Source organism: Heptranchias perlo, unplaced genomic scaffold (genome assembly GCF_035084215.1).
Source record: "Heptranchias perlo isolate sHepPer1 unplaced genomic scaffold, sHepPer1.hap1 HAP1_SCAFFOLD_43, whole genome shotgun sequence".
Classification (NCBI taxonomy): Eukaryota; Metazoa; Chordata; class Chondrichthyes; order Hexanchiformes; family Hexanchidae; genus Heptranchias; species Heptranchias perlo.
In genome coordinates this window covers 6,577,166-6,599,262 of record NW_027139442.1, presented here as the reverse complement: position 1 = coordinate 6,599,262, position 22,097 = coordinate 6,577,166, and the positions used below count along the sequence as shown (strand labels likewise).

The following is a 22,097-nucleotide window of genomic DNA, read 5'->3' as shown; positions in this document are numbered from 1 at the left end:
TCACTTCTTTTTGATGCTCACAGCGCTTTTCTTCGGCAACAGCACGGCCTGGATATTAGGCAGCACCCCGCCCTGAGCGATGGTCACCAGTCCCATCAGCTTGTTGAGCTCCTCGTCGTTGCGGATGGCCATCTGCAGCTGTCTGGGGATGATGCGGGTCTTTTTGTTGTCCGGGGCCTCGTTGCCGGCCAGCTCGAGGATTTCAGCCGTCAGATGCTCGAACAAAGCAGCCAGATAGACCGGAGCTCCGGCACCCACACGTTCAGCGTCGTTCCCCTTTCGCAGGAGCCTGTGAACACGGCCCACTGGGAACCGCAGTCCGGACCGGGATGAGCGAGACTTGGCCTTGGACCGAGCTTTACCGCCGGTTTTTCCTCTTCCAGACATTTCGACAATACTTTCACAAAGATTTAAGAAATCCTCCCCCACTCGCCCTTCTTATACCTTCTGGAGGAGTACAGTGGGGCCACTTGTGATGGCTCTCTCTCAGAGTGTTTACACTGCCCGCTCACCCTCACTGATATTGTATCTTTCAACTGCTGTAATATTGTCCTTTAGTAATATTGCTACTCTGCCTTCATTCCCTATTTCCCTGTCCTTTCTGAAAGGCTTGAATATTAAGCTGCCACTCGTGCCCAGCTGGTCGTCCGGTCTCTGTCATGATTTAATGTAACTATTTAACTTTACTCAATGGCTGATGTGAGCTGCGGCAAAATGTATTTCCAACTGGTCAAGTATTGCAGGTATCGACTGTCTCTTCAGTCCGAGAAAAGGTGAATAATTACTGGCTGTTCTGTAATTTCCATTGATTGGGGGTTGGCGGCATCTACTGGGCGGAAACGGGAACTGCAACAGAGCGAGAAAGGATCCGTCAGAAACCAGTTCAAATGAAGGACAAAAGCCAAAAGCCTGCAGTGTCTGTTTAGGGTCTAATGTTTAGGAACTATTTTATGGCGGCAGATTGTCAGCGATGGTGGTATAGTGGTGAGCATAGCTGCCTTCCAAGCAGTTGACCCGGGTTCGATTCCCGGCCATCGCAATTAATTCACTTCCTTTTGAAACTAGAAGTTTGTCATCGAATTTGATGCAGTTCAGCTGGATATTGTTTCCAAAATATAAACCGCTGTAATTATATTAAAATGTTTTCAATGTTCATTTCTTTTCCCTATAGAAGGAACAGAGGAAAAACATACTGGGAATGGTGAGTTACCAAGGGTCGAATGAGAGTGAGGAAGGCAAATGATATGTCAGCCTTTATTGCAAGGGTGTTGGAATATAAGAGTAAGGAGGTCTTGCTGCAATTGTACTATGTTGAAATATTGTGTAATATTGGCTTATATTCGCTGGAGTTTAGAAGAATGGTAGGTGATCGCATTGAAACGTATAAAATTCTTAGGCGGTTTCACAGTGTAGGTGAGGAGAGGCTGATTACCCTGCTGGAGAATTAAAACTAGAGGTCATAGTCTCAAGATAAGGGGCCGGCCATTTAGGATCGAAATTAGGGAGAATTTCTTCACTGAAAGTGTTGTGAATCTTTGGAATTCTCAACCCAAGAGGGCTGTGGATGCTCAGTCGTTGAATATATTAAAAGCTGAGATCGATAGATTTTTGCACTCTAGGGGAATCGAGGCATATGGGGATCCAAGTACAGAAATCACCAACAGTGATTACTAAATCACTAAAAAGAACTTAAAATGGAGATTAAATTTTGATCTTTATCTCAAGGGAACGGAAATAAAAATGAGTGGAAGTTATATCACAGTTATACAGAGCTCTGTTTAGTCCTCATTTAGAGTATTGTGTTCAGTTCTGGGCACCGCACTCTCTATAATGGTTTGGAATGAGAAGGAGTTTTTTCTCTTTGGGATTCTATGCAATGGGAGGGAATAGGAAAGGGTTTGGTCTTTTCGGATTTTTTCCAGTGGGAGTGAAAGAGAAGAGGTTTGTTCCATTGAGATTCATTCTGCGTGCTCTTGCGCTTACTGGGGAGACCTGTATGTTGCCAAATTGCTTTGTTTTTAACATTGTGCCCCCTCGTTTTAACCTAAATAGAAAAGTATAAATATAATGAAATATGGAAAGGAAATTCTTCAGATATCAGGTTATCAGCGGAGCTTATAAGGCCGGTAGCTGCTCGCCAGAGAATGCTGAGCCCGATTGACAATATCAGCTCACTGCCATTAAATGGGTACGGTCACAATACAAACCCAGGAAAATAAAATCAATCAAAACTGGACATCAAATAAGAAAAGGGCAAACATTTATTTCATAAGTAGATGATATGTCACATGCAGTCTTGTCGTCAAAACTTGTGATTGCGTGAAATTGATTGGTTGAATGTTGGACTGAAATTTACTTTCACCTCTGTATTCGGTAGTTTCCGTTGGGCAAATAGCAGGCAATCATTTCACAGGTAATATCCGGTTAGGCAGATGGCTGGCAGTCATTTCACAGGTAATTTTCGTTGGGCAGATGGCAGGCAATCATTTCACAGGTAATTTCCGTTAGGAAGATGGCAGGCAGTCATTTCATTCTGTGGAGCGATGGCCTTTTTCTGGTGGAATACACTTTCAGTTATGTTTACTTTTTCCGAGCAACTGCAAGGACACGCTCTTCCTCGCCTCCAAGCCACGGTGTGTGGTGCTGGTGTAAGTCCAGTATCAAGGGGAAAGGAGTCGGGGGCGTCTTAATCATCAAACTTTATTTCCCCAAAATTAATCGTTTTGTAAGAAGAGAAAGAAGTTCTTCTGCAACAGAAAGTTCAATTAATGATGGACGCTCTTCTGCCATATCGACCGGGTCTGAACCACCTCTGAATCACCGACCACATCGAGGATGAATCAGTATCGTGAGGCTTTTTTGAAATGTGGTTTCATCAATTGTGCAAACGCAAACCAAGATCGAAAGCCCCAGTGTGTTAATTTTAGCCAGGTGCTTGGAAACAAGAGTTTAAAACTCGTCAAAATTAAAAAGTCATTTATTGACAAAACATGGGGAACTCGTTGATCACACGCTTGAATATTTTTAAAGGAAGAAACAGGGATTAAAGTTATCAGCACAAGTTCTTAGTCTGTCAACTGCTCTGAATGATAAGGCACAACTGGTGTCATATTTAGTCGCATATCGTGTGGAAAAAGAGAAAATGGCCCATACAGTTGGCGAAAAACTTATTCTTCCAGCATCTCTGGATATGGTGCGGACAATCGTTGTCGAGAAGCCTGCTGAAAAATTGAGAACCATTCCTCTCAGTGATAACACAATGTCTCGGCGAATATGTTCTATTGCTGACCATTTAGAAGCCAAGCTTATTGCTAGGTTACAGTCAGCCGGGGATTTTGCTATCCAACTTGTCGAAAGTACTGATATTTCAAATTGTGCAACACTGTTAGTTTCTGTGAGATATGTCGGGCAAGATGACTTAATGGAAGTTTTGTTGTGTTGTCTAACTTTACCAACAAATAAAACAGGAGCAGAGATATTCGAAGCACTGCATGACTGTGTAGATGGAAAATACAAATTGGACTGGGCTAATTGCAAAGAAATTCCAAGTGATTGTGCAGCAAATATGACAGGTAGAAATAGCGGAGTTGTGAGATGAATATCTGAGGCAGCTGGTAATGATGGTTGGAATCACTGTTTCATTCACCACGAGGCTTTGGAGCACAAGGCTGTTCCCCCTGATCTTATGGCAGTACTGTAGGAAGTAGTGAAAATTGTTAATTTCATTAAAGGAAGCTCACTGTACTGCAGGCTTTTTGAAGCATTATGCTCAGAAATCGGAGCTGAGCTTACTCATTTAATGTTTCACACTGAAGTACGATGGCTGTCACGGGGCAGGGTGCTTACAAGGGTTTACGACCTCAGGAAAGAGATTCACATTTTTCTGGTAGAGAAACATTTAATTTTGCAAATGTATTTTATGATGACAGTTGGTTAATGAAGTTGTCTTACCTGGCTGACATGTTCTCAATTTTAAAGGAACTGAATATGAAGTTACAAGGAAGAGGCAATGATTTGTTTCGACATTGTGAACAGATAAAAAAACATTCCAGAAGTCATTAGAACTGTGGCAAGCCCGACTGAAAAGTAATCACCCGAGATATTCCATGTTCCAAACACTGTTACAACACATTGAGGAGAACAGCACCAATGAAGGTAAAGTGAATGAAATGAAATGAAATGAAATGTGTCATACAGTTACATCTCGCTGCTCTGTCTGACAATTTTTGTCGCGACTTCTCTGCAGAGGGATTTGAAAATTTGAAGGAAAATCCTGAATAGAAAATTAAACTAAACTTGATGCCTGAGCAAGAAAACGAGCTGGTGCCACTCACCTGTGAGCACACTGAAAACACGCCACAAGTCATTCAGTGTGTCTTCTTTTTGGCTCAGTGCTTTCAAAGAATATCCTCTGTTGACTAAGATTAGTGTTCTGTTTTGCTGCCATTCGCAACAGCCGACATGTGCGAACTGGGATTTTCGACTTTAAGAATGTTAAAAACAAGAGAAAGAAACCGAGTCAACAGCGCACCTGATATGAATGTCGAGCTTTCATCTTGTGATCCAGATTGGAATGAGGTCATGAACAACAGGCAGACCCATCCGTCACATTATTTAAGTGAAACTCAACCTGATCTTTTATTTACTGTATTTATACTGTAATTAAAATGTTTTTCAAGTAACGTCGATGTCTAATTTTATTTATTACTTGAAGTGAAGTGAAGAGCGAGCATGCATTGACCTTTATTGGGATTTGATGAAAACTCCAGTCAGAAGATATTATTTTTTGGGTGCCTGGGGGAAGTGTTTTTCTTCCACTGAGTCACGAGAAAAAAAATTGAAAATAAATGTTCTACATTGTACGGTCAGTGTCTGTTTAGCAAACCGGCTCTGAATTCCTCAGTCTGTATTTCGAGAAACGGTTCTGTGCGCGACGCGGGCAATAAACACTAACCGACGCATGGAGACTAATGGCTGCCGGAGGCCCCACAATCCGCATTGCCCCAGAAACCCCTCTATCTCTCGAACGCGCTGACTTCCCGCTCAGACTGCGCATGCTCCCCAGGCCCGCCGTGCATTCTGGGAAGGCATCGTTCCTTTCCTTTGTTCGCGAGTCCGACTCGGTGGAAACGGGAGAAAAAAACGGGAAGCGGCGGGTAGGAAGGGGGAGGCGCTGGGTGATGGGTGTAATGGAGTCCCGGGACTCCCGCCCGCCCGATCCCCCGGGCCCCCCGGCTCTGATTCGGGGCCTGAGCCGCACTCGGTGTTGCTGAGACTCCGCTCAGTGCAAATGCAGGTTGTTGTTGATCTGCTCCCGTTGGCCTCAGCTTTGCCGGACGGAATCAGCCAGGGACGGTGACTGTGCTTCTCCCCACAGTTGAAACGCCCGCAGCTCGCTGCACAGGCTCACAGGTGCAGAATTACCACTTGGCCGGGTACTGGAGGGTAAACTGTGACTGGGCTCGAAACCCAACATCACGCAGAACCTTCAGGAGAGAAAGGGAGGAAAAATAGATCCTGCGATGAATCTGGATTTCAAACAGCGAGGAAGTGTCACGGAGGGATAGTGTGTGGGATGGGGGAATTCAGAGTTTAATTGGGGCAAGGAGGGATAGTGTGGGACGGGGGATTTACAGCTTAATGAGAGCAAGGAGGGAGAGTGTGTGGGACGGGGGATTTACAGCTTGATAGGGGCAGGGAGGGAGATTGTGTGGGATGGGAATTTACAGCTTAATAGGGGCAAGGAGGGAGAGTGTGGGACGGGTGATTTACAGCTTGATAGGGGCAGGGAGGGAGATTGTGTGGGATGGGGATTTACAGCTCAATAGGGGCAAGGAGGGTGAGTGTGTTAGACGGATTCACAGCTTAGGAGGGGCAAGGGAGAAAAGACTGTTCCAGAGAAACTAGAACTGTGTGTTCTGAATTTCTATCCTGTACTTATGGTGATGAATTATGTAAATGATGAGCACAGATGCGTAGACTAGGCTTGTATTCTCTTGAATAAACAATATTTAGGATTGATCTAATTGAGGTGTTTAAGATGATTAGAGGTTTTGATAGAGTAGATGGAGATAAACTATTTCCTCGGGTGGGAGAGTCCAGAAAAAGCGGGAATCATCTTAAAATGAGAGCTCGGCCATTGAGGGGTGACGTCAGGAAGTAATTCTTCAAACAAAGGGGAGTGGAAATCTGGAACTCTCTTCACTCCAAAAAGCTGTTGAGGCTGGGGGTCAATTGTAAATTTGAAAATTGAGATTGATAGATTTGTGCTGGCCAAAGTATTAAGGGCTATGATACGAAGTAGGGTAGATAGAGTTAAGATATAAATCAGCCATGATCTAATTGAATGGCGGAACCGGCTCGTGGGGCTGAATGGCCAACTCCTGTTCCTATGTTCCTAAATGCAGCCATCCGTAATAAGTTTGTGGATGGCAAGAGCCTTGCTCACAAGTGAACGGACATCTGGAGGGAGATGCGGTGAGAGGAGGTGACTGGTCAGGGAGTGTCTGTAAAAGAATGCAGAAATGATAACCGGTCAGGGAGTGTCTGCAAATGATGGAGAAATGTGATTAGTCAGGGAGTGTCTGTCAATTAAGTAGAAATGGGGACAGTCAGGGAGCGTCTGTCAATGAAGGAGAAATGGTGATTGGTTAGGAAGTGTGTCTGAATGAAGGAGAAATGGGGACGTTCAGGGAGCGTCTGTCAATAAAGGAGAAACAGTGATTGATCAGGAAGTGTCTCGAAATGAAGGAGAAATTGTGACTGGTCATGGAGTGTCCGTAAATGAAGGATAAATGGTGACTGGTCATGGAGTGTCTGCAAATGAAGGAGAACTGGTGACAGGTCAGGGGGTGTCTGTAAATGAAGGAGAAATGCTGACTAGTTCGGGAGTGTCTGTAAATAAAGGATAAATGGTGAGTGGACAGGGATTGTCTCCAAATGAAGGATAAATGGTGCCGGGTGAGGGAGTGTCGATATATGAAGGAGAAGCGGTGAAGGGTCAGGGAATGTCTATAAATGAAAGAGAAATGGGGACGGGACAGTGAATGTTTGTGAATGAAGATGAAATGGTGATCGGTCAGGGATTGTCTGTAAATGAAGGAAAATTTGTCTGATTAGGGAGTGTCTGTAAATGAAGGAAACATAGTGTCTGGTTAGGGAGTGTCTATCAATGAAATCGAAATGGTGACGGGTCAGGGCGCGGCTAGAAATGAAGGAGGAATGGTGACGGGTCAGGGAGTGTTTATAAATGCAGGTGAAATGGCGTCTGGTATGGGAGTATCTATGAATGGGGGAGGACATGGTGACAGGTCAGGGAGTGTCTATAAATGAAGGAGAAACGGTGACGGGACAGGGAGTATCTATAAATGACGGAGAAATGGTGACAGTTCAAGCAGAGTCTGTAAATGATGGAGAAATGGTGACTTGTCAGGCAGCGTTTGTTAATGAAGGAGAAATAGTAACTGGTCAAGGAGTGTCTGTGAATGAAGGAGGAATGGTGATTGGTCCGGGAGTGTCTGTGAATACAGGAGAAATGTTGACAGGTCAGGTAATGTCTATAAATGAAGAAGAAATAGTGATGGGCCAGGGAGCGTCTATTAATGAAGGAAAATGCTGACTGGTCAGAGAGTGTTTTTTAATGAAGGAGAAATGGTGTTTGCTCAGGGAGTGTCTGTCAATGAAGGTGAAATGCTGACTGGTCAGGGACTGTCTGCAAATAAAGGAGAAATTGTGATAGGTCAGGGATAGTTTTTAAATGAAGGAGAAATGGTGACTGGTCAGAAAGATTCCGTCGCCAAATTTGGGAGCTATTACATATGGACTGCTTACAGGCAGCTATAGGGAGGGACATAATGTCGAAATGAGGGGCAGACCATATACACACAGCAAGAGTGAGCATCTTCAGGAGAGGAGAGGGGAACCAGTGAGTGTAGAACAGAATCCAACCAGAGTCAGCACCTTCAGGGGAGGAGATGGTTTGGAGCAGTGAGTGTAGAACTGAACCTAGCCAGAACTAGCACCTTCAGGGGTGGAGAGGGAATGGAACCAGTGAATGTCGAACTGAAACCAGTCCTAGTCGGGATCTTCAAGACAGAAAAATTAAATAGAAGGAAAATTGTTGGAAGTGGTGCGATGGGTTTGGGTTTCAGCAGAGGGAGGAGGGTGAGTGTGTGGGACGGGGATTTACAGTCTGGAGGAATGAGCGGGTAGAATGTTCCATAGAAACTGGAATTGCCTGTTCTGAATTTCTATCCCGTATTCACAGTGAGGACTTTTGTTATCTCCTTTCACAGGGTATTAGAAGGGGAGGATTTGCAGACGAGAAACTCAAACCAAACATCACGTCAAGATCTGACAGTCACTCTATTCACCAGCACCTGAAGATTATTGGCCTTAAAATATAGGAGAAATGTTGATCTGTTCCATCTGTGGGAAAAGATTTCAAACATCACTGTGACTGGAATAGCAGCGAGACACACACACCCGAGTGAGAGTGTTCCAGTGCACTGACTGTGGAAAGAATTTTAACCAGTTACACAGCCTGAAAAAACATCGTACCATTCACAGTGGGGAGAAACCAGACAAATGTTCTCTGTGCAGACAAGACTTGTACTGATCGTCCAACCTGGAGAGACACGAGGACGCCCGCACCATGGAGAAACGGTGGAAATGTGGGGACTGTGGGAGGGGATTCAATTTCTCGTCCTGGCTGGAAACTCATCGACACAGACACACTGGGGAGAGGCCGTTCACCTGCTCCGTGTGTGGGAAGGGATTCACTCAGTCATTCCACCTCATTGAACATCAACTTGTTCACACTGATAAGAGACTTTTTAAATGTTCTGTCTGTGAGAAGAGCTTTAAAAGAAAAAGTGATCTGCTGACACACCAAATGATTCACAGTGGGGAGAGGCCGTTCACCTGCTCCGTGTGTGGGAAGGGATTCATTCAGTCATCCAACCTGCTGACACACCAGCGAATTCACACTGGGGAGAGGCCGTTCACCTGCTCCGTGTGTGGGAGCGGATTCACTCAATCTTCCCACCTCATTGAACATCAACTTGTTCACACTGATAAGAGTCTTTTTAAATGTTCTGACTGTGAGAAGAGCTTCAAAAGAAAAAGTGATCTGCTGACACACCAACGTACTCACACTGGGGAGAGGCCGTTCATCTGCTCCGTGTGTGGGAAGTGATTTACTCGGTCATCCAGCCTAATGACACACCAGCGAGTCCACACTGGGGAGATGCCGTTCACCTGCTCCGTGTGTGGGAAGCGATTCACTCGATCATCCCACCTCCTGAGACATCAGCAAGTTCACTTCGGGGAGAGGCCATTCATCTGCTCCCTGTGCGGGAAGGGATTCGCTCAGTCATCCACCCTGCTGACACACCAGCGAGTTCACACTGGGGAGATGCCGTTCACCTGCTCCGTGTGTGGGAAGAGCTTTACTCAGTCATCCACCCTGCTGACACACCAACGAGTTCACACTGGGGAGAGGCCATTCACCTGCTCTGTGTGTGGGAAGGAATTCACTTGTTCATCCGGCCTCATTGAACACCAACTTGTTCACACTGATAAGAGACCCTTTAAATGTCCAAACTGTGAGAAGAGCTTTAAAAGAACATGGGATCTGATGAGACATGAACGTATTCACATTGAGGAGATTCCGATCACCTGTTCCGTGTGTGGGATGGGATTCACTCAGTCATCCCACCTGCTGAGTCACCAGCGAGTTCACATGTGACTGCAGGAGTTGGATTCTTCTGTTATTGCTGTATCCAGGACTAAACCACGTTCATTCTGACAGTTGTAAGTTTGTTTCTGATGTTAATGACTCCCTTTAACTGGGCTGGAGTTTAGTATTCTGTACAAATGTCAAATAAATCAGCTTTCTTTTAAACACAGTGTTTTTGACCTTCATATCTCGATGATAAAAGAAACAGTTAGAGGACTTATGACGACGTGAGTGGAATACGTCTTAGAACTGAGCTCCTCCACCTTTTTAAAATATGGATCTTCAAGACATCCACGTCTGACAGGACATAAAATTCTATTATATCACAGGGTCCACTTCAATCAGCCTGAGCAGGTTTCCACTCTCCTTGTGTGAAAAAGAGCTTCCTGATTTCAATCCTAGACGCCCTAGCTCTAAATTTAAGGTTATGTCCTCTTGTTCTGGATTCCCCCACCAGAGAAAATAGTTTCTATTTCTACCTTATCGAATCCCTTTATTATTTTAAATCCCTGGTTCAGATCACTCCTCATACTTCCAAACTCAAGGGAATGCAAAACCAAGTTTATGCAACCGGTCCTCATAATTGAACACTTCAAGTCCCAGTATCATTCTGGTGAATCTGCACTGTCCCCCCTCCAAGGCCAATATATCCTTGGTGAGGATCAGTGCACCAGATGGGCTCTGACCAAGGCTCTGTAGAACTGAAGCATCACTTCCTTCCCTTTGTATTCCAACACTGGAGATAAATGCCATTTGTCTGTGGTTGCTTTTTGCATCTGTGCACTAGCCTTTAGTGATTTGTGTCCATGGACACCCAAATCCTTTTGCTCCTTCACCATTCCCAGTCTCTCACTTTCAGAAAATACTCCAATGTTTCCTTTTTGCATCCATATTGAATGATCTCACACTTCCCCAATTTGAACTCCATCTGTCACAGTTTGTCCATTCGCTTAAACTTTCCCTTTGTAACTTCCTGCTTCCATCTACACAACTTACTGAACTTCATAACTAAATGTCATCTGGAAACTTGGACCTATTACTCTCTATTGCTTCATCCAAGTTATTGATAAATATGATGAAAAGCTGAGGCCCCAGTACAGATCCCTGGGGACACCACTAGTCATATCCCGCCAATGAAAGAACGTTCCCTTTCTCCTTACTCTTTTCTCCGACCTCCCAACCAATTCCAACCCAAGTCACAAGGTCACTTTCAATTTTGTACCTTTTATTTATTCTATTAATCTCTTGTGCTGAACCTTTGCAAATGCATTCTGTAAGTCCATATAGAAAACCTTCATAGATACTCCCCTGTCCACCTTGTTAGATTCCTCAACAAATCCAACTAAATTAGTCAGACATGACCTGCTCTTCACGAATCCAAGTTGACTCTCTTTGACCAGCTCCTTTTTTCTCTCATGATAGGTTTAAGTAAGTTCCCCACAACCGATGTTAAAATGACAAGTCTGTATTGTGCTGGTTTCTCCCTCCCTCCTTTCTTAACTAAACGGAGTGACATGTTCAACATTCATATCCAAAGGCACAATTTCTGAGTCTGGAGAGCTTTGGGAAATTATGATGAATGCATCTGCAATTTCCCCACCTGTTTCCTTTAAAACTCTGGGGTGGAAACCGTCAGGTCCTGGAGATTTCATTCTTAGTTTGCAGTTATTTATTTATCTGACTATGTATAACAGGACTGAGTGTCCCAGCTCTGAGTGTGTGTATAACAGGACTGAGTGTCCCAGCACTGACTGTGTCGATAACAGCACTGAGTGCCTCAGCACTGACTCTCGATAGGGAGAGGGAGATTGTCATGGAGGGATTTGAACACGAGGATGAGAATTTTAAAATCGAGGCATTGCCACACCGGGAGCCAATGTAATGGAACACGAACAGAACAAGACACACACGGAGGTCTCACAACAGAGCATGGACGGTCTGAAAGACCACCTCCCTCCCGGGGTCACGGTACCTCCATCCCGGGTTCGTGGTCACACCATCCCGGGGTCGCGGTCCCTCCGTCTCAGGGGTCGCGGTCCCTCCATCCCAGGTTCACGGCCCCTCCCTCCCGGGATCGCGGTACCTCCCTCCCGGGGTCGCAGCACCTCCGTCCCGGGGTCAGTATCCCACTGTACCAGGATCGCGGTCCCCACCTTCCCTGGGTCGCGGTCCCACCGTCCCGGGGTCGCAGTCCCTCCGTCCCTGGGGTCGCATCCCTCCATCCCGGGGTCGACGCCCCGCTGTCCCAGGATCGCGGTCCGACCATCCCGGGGTCGCGTTCCCTCCGTCCCGGGGTCTCAGTCCCACCGTTCCAGGGTCTCGGTCCCTGCATCCCATGGTCTCGGTCCCACCGTCCCGGGCTGTCGGTCCCTCCGTCCCGGGCTTTGCAACCCCATTAACGCCGCTCGGGCCTGAAGTCGGAGGAGCTGTTGCTCGGACCGCCCTCACTGCGCCATTCCAAGTCCCCGGGGCCCAGACCATTTCCAGGTGCGGACCCTCCCTCTGTCGGTCTCGACCCCGCCCACAGCAGCGGCCGCCCGCACTCCGACCGGAGGCTGCCATCATCATCCTCCTGGCAGGCGCCTGTTGCTAAGGGAAAGCGGCAAAGGGACCGCGCGGCGTCCCTCGGGCCGGAGATGCATGCACGCATCGCGATGTCAGCGCGCAAAGGTGAGAGACGGTGCCGCGTGTCACGTGATAGGAGGAGTCAGCCCAGGACGAAGGCGGGCGGAGGTGAGGGCTGTCAATCAAAGGGCCCGGAGTCAGCACTCACTGCGCACAGGGTTTGGAGAATTTGATTAAAAAATAAAAATAGAAATGTACAAAAAAAGTGGATAAATTGCAAATTCAACAATCTGAATTAAAAACAGAAATGTCCAAACTCACATAAGGCTGATGGTTTGGGTTCTCCTGCCACTCTCAGTCTTCTCTACCTGGGGCACATTATGAGCAGAATGCTTGAATCTATATTTTTTAATGCAGAGTGCGCTGGATGTATGGAATGGACCAGCAAGGGAGGCAGTGGGGCCTGATTGTATCAGCAAATTCCACAGAGTTGGGAAAGTACCTGATAGCGCTACCTTGGGATATGACAGCCTAGAAATTGGGATCTTTCATTCATTTTTTACACTTGTGCACTTATTTTTATTGATTGGTGTACCTGGACACCCAAACCCCTCTGCTCCTCCACAGTCCCTAGTTTCTCACCCTTAAGAAAATACTCCCTATTTCTCACCTGATGCCTGCAATAAATGATATTTGTATAACTTCCAACATCTTTACGTGGAGATGCCGGTGATGGACTGGGGTTGACAATTGTAAACAATTTTACAACACCAAGTTATAGTCCAGCAATTTTATTTTAAATTCACAAGCTTTCGGAGGCTTCCTCCTTCCTCAGGTAAATGTTCAGGAGCTCCTCGAAGCCTACGCATTTATACATATAGAACAATACATGGTGTTTACAGAATGCCCCTGGAACTGCCCGTTGCCAAGGCAATCACCGTGTTCAGACAGAGAGGTGTCACCTGCAGAACCCCCGAATACACAGTTGAATGCACGGTTGAATACACGGTTGAATGTGTATTCGGGGGTTCTGCAGGTGACACCTCTCTGTCTGAACACGGTGATTGCCTTGGCAACGGGCAGTTCCAGGGGCATTCTGTAAACACCTTGTATTGTTCTATATGTATAAATGCGTAGGCTTCGAGGAGCTCCTGAACATTTACCTGAGGAAGGAGGAAGCCTCCGAAAGCTTGTGAATTTAAAATAAAATTGCTGGACTATAACTTGGTGTTGTAAAATTGTTTACAAACATCTTTACGATTCGGGTCTGTTTCCACTCTTCAGTGTCCAATAAGAAGAGACATAGTGAGACTGGAACTTTATTTAATATTTCAAAATATACTTTATTTCATAAAATTCATGAATAGACACAGCTCAATGTAAATATTACAATTACAATTCAAAACAAATACAATACACATCATACGATTCCATTATTACAAGTCAAAACACAGTAAATATCTTCTAACACATGCTGTACATTACAAGGTGGGATAGCGTTACACGGTTGCCTTTCCCCATAAAGCCTTTGTGTAGGCCGCACCTCGCTTCAGTGTGCACCTCAGCATGAAATACTGGACCTTGGATTCTGCTAGTGGCCAACACTTGGCCGCGGACAGTTCCCTCGGCTGGAAGACCTGCTGGTTTCGGGGGAACAAAGGGCCTCCCTGACCGAATTGATGGTCTTCCAGCAGCTGTTGATATCTGTCTCGTTGTGCATCTTGGACAACTGCCCATAGAGGACAGCGACCTGTGTTACCGAGCTGTTGGGATGAACTCCTCTTCGACACCACGGTGTAGGGGTTCATTCTCCGTGGATGAGGTTATCACCTTTTACCTGAATACGCGGATCCATTCGCACACATTCATGTTAGTGTTCGGCAAACACTGTCTGATGTCTTTCACACACCTTTCGAACCTTGGGGTCAGAGACGTAGGGGGTATTTTCACCTTCACATCTTGGGCGGTAAACTGACTGAGCAAAAATTAAAATCGGGTCGGTTCTGTAAGGGGCGGGTGATCGGCTCTACCAGTTCAGTTCCCAGCGATGGTGAAAATTTCCCTCCACGTGTTATGAACCGATGCAATTTGAGAAAATGGACCAGCTTGTGGGCTTCGAAGATTGATTCTAGCGCGGAGGTCAGGAATGGTGTGGCCGATTTTAAGTATACTCGCCTGGCAGAAATGGGGTGGTCGAGGCGAGTAAATGGTGTCAGGTCACTTACCGCCCCTTTAACGGTGGCGTTCCTGCCTCCACCATCGTGGGTCGTGTCCTGAGAAGAGCGGCCCGAGCAACACCCACCTGTTTCCGGTCAGGCCACTTGTAATACGTAAATCAGATTATTATGACGTACAGGGGAAACCATTTAATGTTGGTGAAAAATCGGTGGAGGAGCCGCCCTTTAGATGGGCATTGAGTGGTCGAGAAAACTGAGAAGTTTCTTTTTAACTCATATTTTGTGAGGCAAGGAGCAGCAGGAGAGCTTTCCCTTGGCCTGCTGCGGCCGTGTGAAATCTCCCGCCCTCTGATCGTCTCAGAAATGTATCAGGAGGTTTCCTTCTCGATCTGTGCAACGAGGCCCAGCCTCATGTCTCATTAAACTCCCTGCAGTGAGTAAACATTGCTGCACAGCAGCTCAGAGAGGAAACGATCTCCGGAACTCCCCACTGGAGTTAGAAATTACAAGAATATTTTATGAGTTATTCTGTTCTGGTCAAAACAAATGTCCCAATGAACAGGACGCTGTCTGTCCCTGACAGCTCACCCTCAGTCCATCCCAGCGGGCAGTGTGTGTGATGGGGAATAATCATCAACCGAAATGGAGCATTTGATTTTATTCATTACAGGATTAAACATTTAATATTGAAATCATATTATTTCCCGACTAATAACAGCAAACCTTTTCATGTTAGAATCAAATCTTGTATTATTTCTCAAAAAGCATTTGTTGGATAAAATATATTTCCAAATTTATTTGAAGTATTGGATTGATATCAGTTACTTCAGTGAACTCATTGGTGTCAATGGATAGTAAAATCAGGCGTAGTGAACAATGGGGGCCCGATCCGCTATCGCCGACTTACTCCACCGCCAAAGCGGAAAATCCACTCTCTTAATTAGCAGTTTACAAAATTCTTATTCCAGCTGATTTGTAGAATCGCATGTGTTGGGGTTTGAATTGTGAAGCGGATTTTCTCCGCCAGTTTTACCGTCTCACAGAGACTCTCACCCTGAATCTGTGAAAAGGTTATGACCATGAACTGGGACTGGAGCCGAACACACCCCCAGTTACGGTGTGGCCTGGACACCCCATTCTCTCTGTTTTATATCAGACAGTATTCCACCTTCAAAAACAGCACTCGAGAGAGAAAGCAAGACACACACTGTCAGTCTTACACTTCCTATCAGTATGTTCATATCACGCTCAATAGCAGTATCCAACCTTCATATACAGCACCAGAGAGTGAGAGAGAAAGGGAGACAGATACTGTGACAGAGCGAGCGGAGAGGCACAGTGCAACAGTATCAGTTCCAGACTGACTTGTAAAGTTGCGTTTTATCCAGAAATTCCCGTTGTAGAGACAGAAGATGCAGTCTTGTCTCTCACTGATATACCAGAGACGGACACACCATTAATCCCACACTCAGGGACAGTGCAGAGAGTGACAAAAACAATGTGGGCCGAATTTAACCCTCTCTTGCCTGTTGTACTACATTCGGTTTTGCAGATCAGGGCCGTTCGCTATTACTCTCAGTGACCGAGAGTTTCACTCTGATTATATTAATACATCATATATTAATAATGGACTGTTGCTGTCAGATATTAATCCTACACGCTCCCAGCAAATACACGGACTCCGACTTTCCTCCCATTTTTCTCCAGGATTGGTTTGAGAATTCCTGCATCCAGTTTCGGAGTCACACGTTACTTAATGGGTAAAGGGGCCAAGTATGAACAGAATCCATTGGTTCATTTCAAAATGTCCCACTTTATCTATGAAAGACTATTTACCATCAAAAGATACCGAGAGAAACAGCAGGGATGAAAACATCTAGTTTAATAGTTAGAGATTGTAAAGTCAGTCTGGATTCCAGCGTTAGTCACTGGTGGAATCCCATCTGTTTCCCATTCTGGTGCCTGTTACTGCACCGCCTGTGGACCCCATTCCCTCTGACCTTTCCCTCAGCCCCACTTGCTTTTCTCAGACTCTGAAAAATTCCAATTGGGGAAAGTTTCCATCGATTTGTGCATTGGGAATTAAACCAGATCTCTGCGCATGCGTGACTCAGCCCCGCCCCCAGCGCTGATTGTTGGTGAGTAGAAGAGCGCATGCGCGCTCCCCTCCCCCAGCTCGGCCTGTGGGCGCCATTCCCTCAGTGAGCGGAAGAAGATGGTTTAAAACAGCCGGGAATGGAGAGATCACGGCCCCCGGGGGAAGGGAGCAAAGAGCAGCCTCGTTACAGCAGCTCATCGCTTCGGGACCGTGTCCGCAGATGGGCTCAGAGATCGGCATTGAGTCCGGGGGAAGGTCCGGGGGCTGTTTGTAAGAGGCGGAGTGGATCAGGAACTGGTCCCGGAACATGGAGTGAGCGGGGGAAGGGAGAGGTCATTCTCGGGCTGTGTGTGCACAGCGTGTGTCCAGGGTCAGGGAGTCAGAATGAGAAGAACCTGCTATTTAAAATCATTGCTGCTTGCTCTCGCCAGACCAGTAGGGAATGTTCCTGGTTTAGGTCCAGTCTCACCCTGTTTATTGTGATTCGACAGTGAAGAGTGGAACGGAGCCGGACAGTAAGGATGTGGGGAGTTATCCAAAGAGCATCTATTGCAGGCACTAGGTGAGAAGTGTGAAGGTCACATTTTAAGCAGCGGCTGTTTTGTTTCGGTTGAACGGTTAGTCCCATGTGAGAGGGGAGTGGAAACCTGACCTGCACAAAGGACCGTGCCACATCGGGTAGTGCCATTTATGGTTGTGTTGTGTCTGGATGTCACTAAATTGTTGTAAAACAGCCCACCACTCGTGGTGTGCAGAAGCTGAATGCTGCAGTACTGCAGTGGAGTCAGATACTGACACTGTTTGTGTTGCTGGTTTTGTGGATAATCAAAATAATCATTAACAAAGATATTAATTCGAACACTTTTGTATTTCCTACCTCACTGGTTCTTGAGTTACAAGAGAAAAATTTCTTCCTACAGGCAAATCCTTGAAGGACCCAGAATCAGTGTTATGTTTCCTCCACTCGAGGCACAAGGAACAGTGCAGCCAACTCCTTCTCCCACACAGTAAGTACATTATCACACACAGCGCACAGAGACACAGACAGGTCATCAGTTCCACAGTCTCAGACAGTAGAAGCACTGACCCAAGTTCCACAGACACATTTTCAATCCAACATTCAAACAAAGCAGGTGAGGCAGACACTGTTCCATTTCCCCCGAGCTGAGTCCCGCTGACAGGTAGATACAGAAATCCCAGTCCAATATCACACTATCAGATTGAAAGGCACTGTGTCAATCTCACAATAGGGCAACATAAGCTACGAATTAAATACCAGATCGAAATCACACATGGTACTCGATTGAAAGGGACAGAATGAAACCCAATAATTTACCCTGAGATTCCAATTGAATAATTGCCCAGAATTCACACACTCACGTGAGTTTAATACACTGTTCGAATGGATATTGCATGTATCATGTGATACAAATTGCATACGTGTCCAAAACTCATGTACAGTATCAGATTGAGAAATGCTGTGAGAGTGTAACCTGAGAAACAAATTAGATATCAGTTTATAATACACTCATAGTTTGAGATTTATAGATACAGTATCAATTCTATTAGTACAGACTGAGCTACACATTATACACCATTTGAAAAGTGTCACGAAATCAATTTGAAAGATACATTATCATTCACAACAGTACTCACAGAGATACAGATTTAATAGTAGCTCAAAAAGCAGACAAATTATGTGATTAAAAGCTACAGCGTCAAATCCTACAGAGGACCCATATATACCAGTTAATGAGAAATAAGATCTAAACATGAAGATATTAAAGGTACAATTTTGAACGCCATAATGCAATCTTAGAGAATAATTACATACAGATACAGAATGAATCTCACACTCAGGTACAGTACCAGAGACTGACAGATGCAGAAGGAATCCCAAACTCACATACAATACTAGAGACTGACAGACACAGAGTGAATCCTACACTCACATATGGTACCAGAGATGACAGATACAGAATGAATCCCACACTGACACACTGTTCCAGAGACTGAGAGATACAAAATGAATCACACATTAGTGCAGGCTGAGTAACATTACTTACCAGTTAAAGAAGTATCAGATTGAAAGATACAGTATCAATTACATTATTGCAGACTGATCTGCACGTTATAAACCACTACAAAAAACTGATGCAAATTCACTCTGAAATATACAGTATTCCATTGATGCAGACTGAGCTGCACGTCATATATAAGTTCAAAAATGTCAACATATCAGTTTGGAAGATAAACTAATGCACAATTGTGTTCACATCGATACAGATTTAATAGTAGTCCGAAAAGTGCCCACATTCTCTGATTATATTCTACAGCATTTCATTATCAACCAATTAAACACTGGGGAAAATATGCACAAATTGAGGTATTAAAGATACAGTTTTGAACACCATACTGAAAACGGAGAGACTAATTACATACAGATAAAGAATGAATCACATATTCAGATAGAGGGCCAGAGACTGACACACAGAATGAAACCAGCACTCACACAATATAACAGTGACTGACAAATACCGAATGAATCCTACATTCACACACAGTACAAGGGACTAACAAATATAGAATGAATCACACACTCCCACAATACCAGAGCCTGACAGATACAGAATGAATCTCATACTCACAGACAGTACTAGGGACTGACAGATACAGAATGAATCCCACACTCACACACAGTACTGGGGACTGACAGATACGGAATGAATCTCACAGTCACACACATTTATGCAGTCTGAGTTACACATTACATATCAGTCCAAAAATCTCATAGTGTCAGATTGAAAGATACAGTATCAATTCCATTAGTGCAGACTGATCTACACATTATAAACCACTACAAAAAACTGATACCAATTCAGACTGAAATACACAGTATTCCTTTCATGCAGACTGACCTACACATTATATACAAGGTCAAAAAAGTCACCATATCATTTTGGAAGATAAACTAATTCACAATACAGATTTAATAGAAGTCCAAAAAGGTCCACATTCTCTGATTATAACCAACAACATTACATTTTAAAATGTATCATTATCAACCATTGAAACACTGGGAAAAATATTGATACATTGAGGTATTACAAATAGAGTTTTGAACAACATACTGTAAACGAAGATACAAATTACATATAGATAAAGAATGAATCTCACACTCAGATGAAGGGCCAGAGACTGACACACAGAGTGAAATCAGCACTCACACAACCTAACAGTGAATGACAGATACCGAATGATTCCTGCACTCACACACTGTAGCACAGACTGAAAGAGACAAAATTTATATCACTCACATACAGTACCAGAAATTGATGGATGCAGAATGAATGACTCCCTCACATATAGCAGCTGAGACTGACGGGAACAGAATGAAACCCTCATTCGCACACAATACCAGAGACTGATAGATACAGAATGAATCCCACACCCACATACAGATACAGAATGAATCCCACACCCACGTACAGTAACAGAGACTGATAGATACAGAATGAATCCCAATCCCACGTACATTACCAGAGACTGACAGATACAGAATGAATCCCACACTCATACACATTACCAGAGACTGACAGATACAGGATGATTCCCACACTCATACACAGTACCAGAGACTGACAGATACAGGATGATTCCCACACTCACACACAGTACCAGAGACTGACAGATACAGGGTGATTCCCACACTCACACACAGTACCAGAGACTGACAGATACAGGGTGATTCCCACACTCACACACAGTACCAGAGACTGATAGATACAGAATGAATCCCACACCCACATACAGATACAGAATGAATCCCACACCCACGTACAGTAACAGAGACTGACAGATACAGAATTAATCCCACACTCACACACAGTACCAGAGACTGACAGATGCAGAATGAATTCCACACTCATACACAGTACCAGAGACTGACAGATGCAGAATGAATCCAACACTCACACACAGTACCAGAAACTGAGAGATACAGAATAAATCCCACACTCATACACAGAACCAGAAACTGACAGGAACACAATGAATCCCACACTCACACACAGACATTATTGCAGATCTGAGCTACATATTACACACCAGTCCAATAATTTCACAATGAACATATTAAAAGGTACATTATCATTCACAATATCGTTCAGAGATTAAGATGTAACAAAAGTCCAAAACTCACACACGTTGTTTGATTGAAGAAAATCGAAAAATATATCCATGGTTACAAATTAAATACTTGACGAAAAACTGCTTATACTTTAAAGTATTAAGGCTGCAGTTTGAAGTAAAATAGTGGGAACTGAAATAAGAATACAGAATGAATCCAGATTTGCACTTTGTCTCAGGGATTGAATTACAGAATGAATGCCACACTGAGATAAATTAGCATATAATGGCAGATACAGAATGAATCCCACACTCACAGACAGGACCAGAGACTGACAGTTACAGAGTTAATTCCACACTTACACACAGTACCTGAGACTGGCAGATACAGAATTAATCCCACTCTCAAATACAGTGCCAGAGACTGGCAGATACAGAATGATCCCAAGCTCATATGTAGTGACAGAGACTGAGAGATACAGAATGAATCCCACACCCACACTCAGGACCAGAGACTGACAGATACAGAAAGAATCTCACACTCACAAACAGAGACTGACAGATACAAAATGAATCTCACACTCACACACAGTACCAGAGAATGACAGATGCAGAATGAATCCCACACTCACAGAGTATCAGAGATTGACAGATACAGATTAAATCCCGCTCTCATACAGAGTACTAGAGACTGGCCTCTACTGGACGTAGGCGAGAACTGTAAAAGAGCGGAACAAATTCACATTATCTGTCGTGGTGACAGTGACAGGACAATGTGCAAGATGAAAAAAAGTTTCAGTCTGCAATTTCTACTCTCATATTTTTGCACGTTTTCTTATTGGAAAATGAAGACAATTAATTCATAATAAAGTTTTTGTTTTACTCATTCGATAGTTGTGAATTTACCCCCTTATTTTTGCACTTACGTTGCACAGTATTTCTCTCTGATTTCTCAGGACACGATTTACATTGCTCCTCTACCCCATTTAGACTCGTATTTCCCAAGCAGTATGTGGCCTCCTTATTCCCCCTAACAAAATTAATCAGATCACAACTTTCTATATTTAAATTCAATGCACATTGACACGACCGTTCTGCAAGCTGATTTTGTCGCAGTCTTCCTCAGTATTGACTATAGTCCCGAAATCAATTACAATAATTTAACACAGCATTACAACTAACGTATGGTCTAAAAAAAATGTGCTTGCATCTCATCTCCATTCCAAGTTTTTCCAAATCTCACTCGTGCAATATAATGTGAAGAATGAGTTCATATTCTGTCCCTCTCTCATCTGCAAACTTCAATGTCCCGGGGTTTGGGGACATCTACTGGCCGAAAGCAGAATTGCAACAGTTCGGAACAAATTGCTGAAACCGGACAATGTGCAGT

General features: G+C 44.5%; 1 protein-coding gene, 1 non-coding gene and 1 pseudogene across 2 annotated transcripts; 2 read left to right on the top strand and 1 right to left on the bottom strand.

Moving 5' to 3' along the window:
* On the bottom strand, positions 1-387 carry LOC137312565 (histone H2A-like). Its single transcript, XM_067979096.1, has one exon. It carries the CDS (start codon positions 385-387, stop codon positions 1-3), a length of 387 nt encoding a protein of 128 aa, XP_067835197.1.
* Positions 388-967: 580 nt separating this feature from the next.
* trnag-ucc (transfer RNA glycine (anticodon UCC)) lies at positions 968-1,039 on the top strand. The gene has a single exon. It is a non-coding gene; the product is annotated as a tRNA-Gly (tRNA).
* Positions 1,040-5,076: 4,037 nt separating this feature from the next.
* On the top strand, positions 5,077-9,904 carry LOC137312661 (zinc finger protein 16-like; annotated as a pseudogene).
* Positions 9,905-22,097: the final 12,193 nt, after the last annotated feature.

Bases quoted from the DNA above. Each gene is read 5' to 3' on its own strand.
- LOC137312565 (XM_067979096.1), bottom strand. From the start codon at position 387: ATGTCTGGAAGAGGAAAAACCGGCGGTAAAGCTCGGTCCAAGGCCAAG.